At 39.7% G+C, this 11812-nt stretch overlaps 1 protein-coding gene across 1 annotated transcript; it reads left to right on the top strand.

The window, feature by feature from the left end:
• The first annotated feature begins 147 nt into the window (after window positions 1-147).
• LOC115047955 (transmembrane protein 184B-like) lies at window positions 148-10556 on the top strand. Its single transcript, XM_029509216.1, has 9 exons — window positions 148-587; window positions 2664-2897; window positions 4492-4657; window positions 6717-6807; window positions 6970-7045; window positions 7695-7786; window positions 7986-8155; window positions 8723-8917; window positions 9891-10556. The coding sequence occupies exons 2-9, from the start codon at window positions 2664-2666 to the stop codon at window positions 10118-10120; spliced, it is 1254 nt and encodes a 417-aa protein (XP_029365076.1). The 5' UTR covers window positions 148-587; the 3' UTR covers window positions 10121-10556.
• Window positions 10557-11812: the final 1256 nt, after the last annotated feature.

Genomic DNA, 11812 nt, shown 5'->3' with positions numbered 1-11812 from the left:
ACAACTCTTTCATGGCCTTCTGTTACTCATCCTTTGAATAAAGTTGTTCCCACTTGGGGGGGGTCCGTTGTAGCCTGAACAAAGTTACGTCATACTTGAGGGCAAAGTACCTGAGAAGTCAAACAGCTTGATTGCGCATGCGCTCGGAGCTGTTGGCAGCTACTGCCTTTAGTCCGGTGAACAACTAATGGTGTCGGTTTCATCAGCACTAACTGGGAAATGAAGCTGTTTTACGCTTTATACACACCCCAACAGTGTAACTAGGTGTGCCGTTTCCTAATACAGTGTTAATATTTCTTTGTATTGCCCTCACGGTTAGAAACCAGAGCAGGCTAGCATCCGGCTAGGAAGGCTAGCATTAGCTAGCAGCGCTCGGCGTAGTTGAAGCTCAGCTGCCAACACTTTCTAATCTTATAAAAAGAGGCGAGTTTCCGCGCTTCAAACGACGATGCAGTGGTCACACAAGTGGATGGCTGTCGTCTGAAGGTTAGCCCTTGTCCCGGATAACTTTTTGAACGACAAAAAGAAGGATGAGCTAAATTGATGTTCTGATTCAAACCGCCGCAGATAAAACAACTGCAGAGGAGGTGAGTAAAGCAGCAGGCTTTGGATGAACATTGAAAAACAGCTAGCATTTTTCCTGCTTAGTGTGTTTCCCTCTTGTCGCAGGCGGTTTCTACTCATCTAAATCGGCTAAGGTAAATGCCACCCCCAGCTAAAATGAATTGTGGTTACGGTTAAGTAGCCCTGTTGTCTAAACTGCCTCTGATTGAACGTGCCTAATGGCATGACGCCTTATGTTATGTGCCATGGATCTGTCCTAGGCCGTCACCAATACAGCTGATTCGATTGAGGTCAAAGTATAATGCATGTTTTGAGAACTACCCAAAGGTGCAGTCTATGTTGTCTATGACCCGCTGGCAAGCACAGAGTCCTGCTCTTATATGTGTGAGATGATATCTGTGATCATCGTTCATAACCAAAACAGTAAAATCAAACACATTTAAATATATTGTTATGTTTAACAACACAATTTCTTTACTTCTTTACGTGGATCCACAGAATGATTTGAACTCTATCAGTCCAGAAGTCTACTAATCAGGCGATATGCCATAAAGGTGCTGATGGAGCTGATAAGTGATAAGACCTTGCCCCAATATCACGTGTTACATTACGCGGATATCCAACCGTGTTTGACATTTGATGCAGTTCATATTATAATGCATGGTTGTTATTGTAGGACTAATTGGACCCATAGCAGAGCTCATTGTGTAAGTTACTATGGGTAACTGACTGACTTGTACAAGATAAGTGAAAGGGAAATGCATTGGAGGCTCATATATTACATAGACTTTGTTTATACCAATTGCCAACTAAAATAAATACAATCAGTTAAATTTTGATTGATTTTCTTTGTCTGAATAGTCCAATATGTTCTGGTGTATGAGAGACAGTGATGTCTTTCTAGTTACCGTAACCTGAGGAGCAGCATGAGTTATCCATGATCACATCGAGGGCTAATATATATACAATATATATTTAGCCACTTCACCATGGCGAAGCGGTGGGGGTTTGAAAGTCATTGTGAAATTAGTTTTCTCTGAGCAATTAGATTTTGGTTTTCCTGGAATCCACACCAAGATGCTGATGTAGTTGGGGTGATATCAGTGCTCAGATCTGTAGTGATTTCCCAAGGCAGAGCTTTTAATGTTGTGATGTCTGGTTTGGCCCATGTTGTTTTCATTTGTCTAAATCAGGGCTGTGTATTAATGCCTTCCTCACCATCTTATTTACACATAATTATTGACAATTATAGGTATAGCAGTTTTGTAAAGGGTGCAACATCTCATTCTGCTGAAATGGCACAAATGAAGGACAAGTAATAACACTGACACATCTTAGTTTGTTTTGGACTATATAATGTTGCACAATGTTGGCTTTGTTTATTTTAACAATCTACAGTACCAGTCAAATGTTTTGACATTTAAATGAATAGGAAAGTGTGTCCAAAGTTTTCTGGAGTACAACAGGAACTTATTAACATCTTTAGCCATTTTAGGGAGTAAGCATTTGGATGGGGTTCAGTTATGGTTTGACTCCATTTCAAGTTTATGTCAAGAATCTACCGCAGCATGTACCTGTGACCACAGGCCTCAGTATGTTTAACCTGCACTTAAGTTCTTTCATTAGTGATGTGTGGAAAGGTGCTGCAGTCCTATGAAGAAAATATTTGTGTTTGACGCTGTTCCTATTTTACCAGCCTACAGGAAAGCTTAGGGAGATTGGGTCACTCTTTATCACCACCTCCTCATCCATTTACCTTATGCATTCACTTTTCACTCCCTCTGCTTTGATCTCACTTCATCCATCACAGCCCGTTTTCCATTGTAGATCTGTGCACTGTCCTACATTGCTCTGTATCTTTTTCTGTTTTTTCAGTCTGACATTAGTGGATGTTTGCTTGAGATTTTGGTCTTAGCTTTTACTCTCAGGCTCTTTCAGGCTTCATATCAGAGACACAAGGATTTATAGCTGATTGTTGTTAACCAATAGTTGTTTTGATCAGCAAAGTGCTCATTTTAAGATCTAGGCTAAGTGAGCATGCGTTATCGCAACAGCGTATCTTTGTTCTTTGATCTCCTGTATACCGTTTTTTCATACAGATGAGTCAACTTTGGCAACGAGACATACCCCTGTCAGAAAGGTTGGGAAATGACTCTCCAGTTGGCATCGCCTCAGGGTTCCCAGCTACTGTGGCCCCACAGAGACCCAACTCCTCCATGGTACCAGAAACTCCACTTGTCACACAAGAAGCACCATTTTTTCTCATGACATCCACTGCCCAGACTATATCGGGTTTCTTTGTTTGGACAGCTCTTCTAATCACATGTCACCAGGTAAGAAGATCCAGACATTTTGCGGATTCTGATGGCCCCCTGGTCATAGGATTGAAACTGAACTTATAACTACAAATTTTCTGCTTCTCTTTCCACAACTATGGTATGAGTATGTACTGGTAAATAGGGAAAATATGAAAAATATGATCTAAGAGGTGGAGTTACAATTATATTCAAAATCTCTTACAAATATAAGTTTGAAGTGTTTGCGTTGTAGTACAGTGGACAAGTGCAGTTTGTCTTTATGAAAGTTTATTAGTCACTATGTTACAATGGAGCTTCAAGGCCTAGGTCACCGGTTTGTCTTACATTGTCTTGTGTCACCTCAGCAACAGGTGCTCCTGGCACTCAACTAAGACAACATAAAAGACCAGGGAATACGCGTGTGTGTGTGCGTGCATGCATGCAGATGTGGGAAAAGGGTATCCTAGCAACAAGCCCTATGAGCAAAGTGCACCATCTTGCCTGGTGCATTGCCACCCACTCTTTGTTATTTTACCCAAAGTGTGTGTCTGTTTACAATCTAGGAAAGGTGATAGGTGTGGCATTGTGTAAGTGGAAATGAGGTGGCTTGTACAGACAGAAGCGCTGCTGACAAAGGCCCATCCTGCCTTTCCTGTCGTCTACTGCTCTGAATAGGAGTGATAAAAGCCCCAGTATCAATTACCTGAAACAACCCCAATGCCAGTGCATGCACACAACACACAGTATTCCCATATCCAACTCAAAATAGTGGCTGCATCCTGTCGTGTACACAAAGCTTTCATGATATAGCAGGAAGTTTCTTTAATTCACCACATTCTGAATTCTGGGGGAGCTAGAGCTACTCCCAGCTGATATTGGGCAAGGGCGATGTAGACCTGTCCAAGGTTGCCAGTTTATCACAGGGGTGACACAGAGAGACAAACTGCCATCCCTGCTCACATTCACACATACCTTCCGCTCATCCTACCTGGCATGATTTCAGACTTTGGGAGGAAACTGGATTACTGTTGGGGGAACTAGGAACACTCACACTGGCCACACACTGGTCCTTCTTTCCATCCTTTGGCTTGGCAACAGAGCTTGCTAGTAATACTCAGAACTTGAATTAAAATAATCAGTCCCAAGTGATTCAGTATGATACCATCAGGGAAATATGTTCTGGCTGCGCCCTCAGAAAATTGTGGAAGGCTGATGTAGAAAAATTAAAATTTAAAGTGGGATCTAAAAGAGCCACATAGTTTTAGTACAGTACAGCCAAAATAGTCTTGCTTCTAAGGAGCACGCTACATTCAGTCACCATACCCACATATGGACTTTTTATAATTGCCAACTGAGAGAGTGTGTGATGCCTGATGGCATCAGATATCAGATCTTACTCAGTTTCATGATCTGAGAGTGACTCATTTCTGCATCAGACTTGTGACAAAATCAGGAATAAAATCAGGTTATAAAATTGGTCTGCAAATTTAGTCTTTTAGTTTTTGGTCAAATAATAGTCTATATCATGAAATTGTATTACGTTTGCTCTTAAATTTCCCAAATCAATGTTAATTTAATTTTTTGATGGATCCCATTTTTTTCTAATGTCTTCTTTGTCTTTTCCTTCAAGATCTACATGCACCTGCGTTACTACAGCTCTCCAAATGAACAGAGACACATAGTTAGGATCCTCTTCATTGTCCCCATCTATGCTTTTGACTCTTGGCTCAGCCTTCTTTTCTTCACCAATGAAGAGTACTATGTTTATTTTGACACAGTCCGGGATTGTTATGAAGGTAAGTTGAAAGGGGAGCCCTGCATGATGAACTAGTAGACTAACATATTCCACTTGTGTCTGCTTTGTATGTTGCCATGTTTGGCTTTGACACTGGTAGCCACAGTGTTTGGAGTGAGTATTTTGCACACCAGTGTATCTCTTTTGATTCTCTGTAGAAAGAAGGGTGTGAGAATTTATGTGGTGTGATAACCCAATGGCAGATGGCCTTTGCAGTGTCTTTATTTACAAAGGTTGCCATCTTTGTTCTTATGTCTCTGTGGCCTGTTGGGCTTGCAAGGGAGGAGAAAACAGTTACCTAGCAACAGTATGAAAATTAGCAAATCCTTGAAAAGACTCCTAAAAGCCGCCCCACTTCTGAGACGATAAACCACACTGATAATGCAATCATGGTCATAAGATTGTCTTTGAGTGTTCATGCAGCAGTCACACTCTGGTTATGTTAATGTGAATTTGCATGATTGAATCATCATGTGTCATGCGACTGTCATTTGTACATTTGAGCACATGTTGCATAGTGAATGAATGGCCAAATACAATATTGTTTTTTGTTTGTTTTTTTTTTTTTTTTTTGTCATAAACCGTATTTTGCGGCCCATAAGGCGCACCGCATTATAAGGCGCAATATTAATGAATATTAATGAAGGGGTCTATTTTCATGCATAAGGCGCATGATAAAACATATAAAGCGAAGCGCAGTATGTACCACTATTACAAAAAGTGGTGGAGGTAAGCGTACTGGGTACTGTTCTCTGATTGGTTTATCGTTAGCAGCGATAGCAAACACCTGAAGTTAGTGTGACGTTGGAGCAATGTCGTAAAACATTTGATTATAATTGGATTAGGATATGGATTTGAAAATTGGGTTTACGTTAAAAACTCAACGTTGGCTTGACGTCTAATTATAGTAAGGTAATACTGACTAAATGTTGGATGGTGGTTGGTTGCCAGCACTGCATAATTAGTTATTCAACATTGTCTGACGTTGAAACCCATATCCAACCAGGGACCAACATTAACACAACGTCCCTGTGTCAGCTGGGAATGCTACGACAATTGAGGTCAAGGTTCGAGGTCAGTAAGCGCAACAAGAATTCATACACTGCTGATTTTTGAGAAAATGTAAGGATTTTAAGTGCGCCTTATAGTGCGAAAAATGCGGTATATTAGATAAAATGGTTCTGACAGGCAGTTGTTTTCATTAATCTAGATCCTTGATCTAGATTAATGAAACATTTACTTGCATTTGGTAACACTAGTATATTTGCACTTGTAGATTTGTGGTCAGATAATTTTTATCCTTCATAATGCCAGTCTTTTTCAAGATAAGGAGAGTCCATTTTTTGTGGAAACTATACAGTGACAGTAATAATGCTACATTAACAAAGCCAGCACTGTGCTGACTGTTTTGGCAGGGTTTGTTGTTAGTGTGCTACAATGAAAGGCTTACTTTTAAACTCCTCTTTCAACACTTAAGAAGAGGGATGCATGATGTTTGTTTTGGCCTATATTTGCTTCAAAATCAGCCATCGAACCTTGACCATTTGACCAATATCTGCCGAATGGATGAAAGACGGATGTATAAAGAATAAAAGGCCACCATGTTCCTGGCTTGCAGACGACGTCCATAACGAGACATGATCACATTATGTTTGTCTACCTGCAGTAGGAGTGTGAATGTTGAACAATTTGCATTACTTGACCCTATATGACCCTTGATCTGCTCTCAGCACTAGAGAACTGTATCTTACAATTACACTACCTCCCCCACAACTATTACCCAATCTTTTCCAAGCCTGGTAATGGGGATGAGTGGACTTTCTGCCTCGAAATGGGAAGCTCAGCAGCTCTGAAACTGAATCAGCAAAATATAACTGTGATTATGACAAGTGGTAATGATACTTGTGTGTATTACTATAATTGTAACTAAACTATTCAGGCTGTAGTCATCATGCATCTTATGATACCAGAAGCTGTTGGAAACATCCCAACTCCAGTGTTTCAAAAATACTAGTGGTCATCTTAAAACGCAGTAACATTTTTTTCATGTGTGACTGCAGCCTTTGTGATCTACAACTTCCTGAGTCTATGCTATGAGTATCTGGGAGGAGAGAGTGCCATCATGGCCGAGATCAGAGGGAAACCTATTGAGTGAGTTTTGTTTACTTTCACCTTCATCTTTTTTTAATCTGTTATTTTTATTGTTCTCTCTGGTATGAATAGTTATTTTAGTAATTTAATATTGCAAGAACCAGAATACTTATAATACTTAGACTAAAACGTTTTTAACCTGTTAACCTGTATTCACTCAAGGTCAAGCTGTATGTATGGGACCTGTTGTCTGTGGGGAAAGACCTACTCCATTGGCTTCCTGAGGTTTTGTAAACAGGTACTAAACATCCTCTTACACTTTACATTCATTTATTAATTCATCTTCTATTTATTATCCATTCCATTATCCTGGGGGGTGCTGGAGCCAATCTCAGCTCACACTGAGTGAGGGCGAGGTCACCCTGGACAAGTCGCCAGTCCATTGCAGGGCCAACATACAGAGACAGACAGAGACCAACAACCACTCACACTCACACTCAGACCTACAGGCAATTTCGAGTCACCAGTTAACCTAAACATACATGTCTTTGGATGGTGGGAGGAAACCCACCTAGACACGGTGAGAACATGCAAAACTCTGCACAGAAAGACTCTAGGCCAGGAACCAAACATGCAACTATACTGCCATGCTGCCCCTTACACTCTACATACATTGTGAAAAATCACTTAAACGACTGTGTTTTAAATTTGCACACACAGAAAGACAAAGATTACTATGGGTTCCAATTCTACTAGACTGACTGACATGAGCCACTTGACATATCATAAACATGGTAAATTATCAGTGCATCCTGTAAATTGTGACATTTACTGAAATTGCAATTTAATGTGTTTGCCATAAAATGGTTCTTCTGTGAGGCTTTTTTTTAAGAATTGCTGCCTTGTATTGATCCACACAATCTTTCTCACTCCTCTTCACTCCTAAGGCAACTCTCCAGTTCTGTGTGGTGAAACCCCTGATGGCAGTGATCACTGTCATTCTTCAGGCTTTTGGGAAATACAAAGATGGAGATTTCAAGTATGTTTCTATAGTAGCCTTCCCACTATCATTCCATAGCATGGTAATCTACTTGAGCAGTGACTCCTTGTGCTCTATCTTTCTGTGTTTTGTTACACATTATTTGTTGAACGTGATATAGATTTCATATATTTAATGTGTGATCACTTTCAAAAAATAGTAATTTGTGCCTCTTTTATTGTGCCATGCATTACACTAGTGTGGCCAGTGGCTACCTGTACGTGACCATCATCTACAACATCTCTGTCAGTCTGTCACTCTACGCTCTCTTCCTCTTCTACTTTGCCACGCGAGAGCTGCTTGTCCCATACAACCCAGTGCTCAAGTTCTTCATGGTCAAGTCAGTCATTTTTCTCTCCTTCTGGCAGGGTAAGCAAACCACATTCTGAGCATGTAAATACACAGACACACACAGCAACATATACTCTCATCTGTTAGTTCTGCAGCTTGTAGGCACGATTTATCAGCATATTACATACATATTAAGTGTACTTTCGACGATTCGGTCCCATACTGCTACAGAAAATACTCTTTTGGGTTCAACCAGATTAGAATTTATAACTAAGATTTACCAGGTTTTTGAATCCTTTAGGAATTCATTAGTTTCTTGTGGTTTTGCTGCTCCTGTTCTTTTTTTTTTTTTTTTCTCTCTCTCTCAGTGGGCAATCAGGTTGTAATAAGACCAGCTACCAGTAATAAGATCAAAGAGATGAGACTGAATTTTAGTTTACATAAGCTTGCTTTTGTGGATCATTTATATTGATATGTTACTTTTTGTAGCAGGTGAATTCTGAATCTCTAGTCAATTTCTGTTGTGCACAAATTCAAAATGCATAGGAGAAGAAAACTGACTATGTAGTTTAGTTTTTATTCAACTTTTTTTTTTTTTTTTTTAAACACCAATTTTCTTACTCTGACTCTCTTTGTATAATCCAGGAATGCTGCTAGCCATCCTGGAGAAATGTGGAGCAATCCCTCAGATCAGCTCTTCTGGCTTCTCTGTGGGCGAGGGAACAGTTGCTGCTGGTTACCAAAACTTCATCATCTGCATTGAGATGTTCTTTGCTGCTGTTGCTTTGCGCCATGCTTTTACTTACAAAGTTTACATGGATAAAAGACTGGACTCATATGGTAAGGGAAGTGTTTGTGTGTGTGTTAACGTTTGGGTTATTAGCAAGCTAGTGTAATATATCTTGATGTGAGACTGGAGAGGTAAAGCTAATTTTGGTGATTTAATATTGTATCTAAGCTCAACTTTCAAGAGGTCTCTGAATACAGTCTGATTTCTACAGTCACACTTTGTTCTCCCCTTTTGCCTTTGATTACTATCGTTTAACTTTTAACCATCTTTAAATATCTTTGAAAGTTTCACTTTTCCTTCAGCTCTATTTTTCCATTCTATTAATTTAATCTTGACTCTCTTGTTTCCCTTTTCTCCCTTTTCTTCCTTCTTCCTTGTGCTGCACTGAAAGGCTCATTTCCTATTTATGGACAGTACGGTATGTCTGACATTAACTGTCTTTGCCTGTGTCTGCCACAGTTCTGTGTATTACTGTGCCTTTTCTTTGCTTTTTGTGTTCTCATTGAATTTCTATTACTTTGTCTTGTTTTGTGTCCCATTGTTAATTTTACAGACGTTCACTGTTTCACCTTTTTGTTTCTCTTTGTGTCATATTGTTAAGTGTATGTTTGTGAGATAAATGTCTGTATGGACAAAATTTGTTGGTGATAAGAACTGGGCATCACAAATTAGCCGAGGAATTTAGAGAAACACAAGAAACTTCATGTTTCTTATGATCACCTGCCTAGGTTCAGCAGTATTATTTTATTGTTTAGCAAGTGGTTTTGAAATGTCTTAATCCATTTTGACCCAATACTTACTACCCCATGCTGCTCTACTATATAATTTATAGGGAATGGATTTTTTTCTTTCATCCCTTTTATCAATGTTTATAGCTTCATCACTTCAAAGTTTTATTGGGAAAATCCTCTTGATAACTGGATATCCTCATTTCAGTTGTTTCTTTAATTTCATCCTTCCTTCACCTTCCAGCTCTCTCTGTCTCTCTTTATCAACATGTCATCTTCCCTTCTTCATTTCCAGGACGTTGTGCTCCCATGAAGAGCATTTCCAGCAGCCTGAAGGAGACCATGAATCCAGGGGACATGGTCCAGGATGCAATACACAACTTTTCCCCAGCTTATCAGCAGTACACCCAGCAGTCCACATTGGACCCGAGTGGGGGGCCACCACTCTCACGCAGCCACAGTAATGTCAGCACCCGAGGGGACAACGAAAAGACCCTGCTGCTCAGCTCTGATGATGAGTTCTGAAACTCACTCTACCCCCACCTGCCATATTGCATTTTAAGCAACTGTCTCAGACAAATGAGCTTTTTTGTTTTTACTTGAAATGGACAATCAGATTCTGCAGATCTTTGCATTGTCCTTTTTCACATTTAGTCAGTGAAAGACCAGTTGAATTCATGCTTACCAGATTGCGCGCAGGTGTTAAGATAAAAGAGGAAATATACAGAGAAATAAGGACAGATATGTTGTTTACAACTACTGTCAGGGAGAAGTGGAGATGAAAACCTGTGTGTTCCTATAGGTGTCATACAGACCATTAATTATAAACATATAATGTCTCTAGTCATTCATGGATCCATGAGTGCGGTTAGTACAAATAACCGTGCCTGCATCCAGCATCCTTATGCTGCACTTTAGACACCATAGCAAAAAAAAAAAAAAAAACACCCATCAAATACATTGTACACAAGTGCCATCTTCATCTGAAACACATGACCTCCTTCATTTTATAGTTGATCTATTGATTCTTCATGAAAACTCCTCCTCCCCCACTGCCAAATCTGCCTCTTACTGAAACATTGCCAAACAAAGGGAGCAGTTCCCTGTACTTAATTTAATGAGATACACTGATTTCAGAGTTAGAGCTGATTTATGGTCAAGAAAACTACAGGGCCTTTATATTGCATGGCTCCATTTTAATATATACGAATTCAATCGTGAATATTTTTTTTTTTTATTTAAATCTTGTATGACTTTGAAAGTATAATTCATCTAAGTGCAACTGTGTTGGAATTTTTTTTATTCCAGAAATGTTACACATTATTCATATATGCTTTATTTTGTCAGGAATTCAAATGAACCAGTGTAGCTTATGGCCTTATGGCCTGCTGGAGGCTTGGGCTCCTCCCATGATGTTTTTGTTTGTGGAGAACTGAGAGAACAGCTGCAGGAGAGATAATAGTGTGGGCAGACTGATGGAAAGACAACGCCCACACAGATTACAGATTACTGAAGAAGCAACACTTCCCCATAGACACGGCCCAGCTGTGTGCTGTAGATTGTATTCCCATAATTGAGGGCATTACAGGCAGCAGAGATCAGGTTTGCCTCTGCTGGTTCTGTGTGTAACGACATTACTGAGGGAGTAATGAGACAGTCACTAAGACAAATAAGGACATGCGAACATGTGTCAGTGCAAAAATTGCTTTAAATTTGACTTTACTCAAATCCTAAAGATTAAAATGGAGGCTTTAAAAGTTGGTTTGTGAACTGAATTGTTAGCAGCGGTGAGAAAAATGTTAAACATGTTAAAGTGGCAGTGAATATTTTTATTTTTACGGCCTTTGACTCACTGATGAAATGATATACAATTGCTGGTATTTTACACACTAGAAGATGTTCTGCATCAGCTTGAGAGTCTGGTAAGACTGGACTGCCAAATGTCAAAGAATGTGATTCACTGACTGTGCATGGATTGAAATCAAATTTGAAAGTACCATGTATTGTTGCAGGTGTCACCAAAAATAAGAAATATTTGAACCCTAACCCTAAGCCTTGCTACTTCATGGGGACATTGTAAGAAAATGCATCATAACACCACTGGTGTTACTTGTTTGAGCCTGGCTTCCATCCTCTTGTTCCCCTTGTTCTCATTGTCTTTTTGCAAAAAATATTTGAAAGATTTTAGCTGATTGTTCATGCTGTTAAGAAGAAGGT

Source organism: Echeneis naucrates, chromosome 8, assembly GCF_900963305.1.
Source record: "Echeneis naucrates chromosome 8, fEcheNa1.1, whole genome shotgun sequence".
Lineage (NCBI taxonomy): Eukaryota > Metazoa > Chordata > Actinopteri > Carangiformes > Echeneidae > Echeneis > Echeneis naucrates.
Note: the sequence above shows the minus strand (reverse complement) of the source record. Positions and strands in the feature narration are given on the sequence as shown.

What these genes read in the sequence shown, in the direction of transcription:
- LOC115047955 (XM_029509216.1), top strand. Translation starts at nt 2,664, where the DNA reads ATGAGTCAACTTTGGCAACGAGACATACCCCTGTCAGAAAGGTTGGGA. An exon ending in ATCAGAGGGAAACCTATTGA is followed by an intron (nt 6,808 to 6,969) that starts GTGAGTTTTGTT and finishes TATTCACTCAAG; the next exon opens with GTCAAGCTGTATGTATGGGA. An exon ending in TCCTGAGGTTTTGTAAACAG is followed by an intron (nt 7,046 to 7,694) that starts GTACTAAACATC and finishes TTCACTCCTAAG; the next exon opens with GCAACTCTCCAGTTCTGTGT.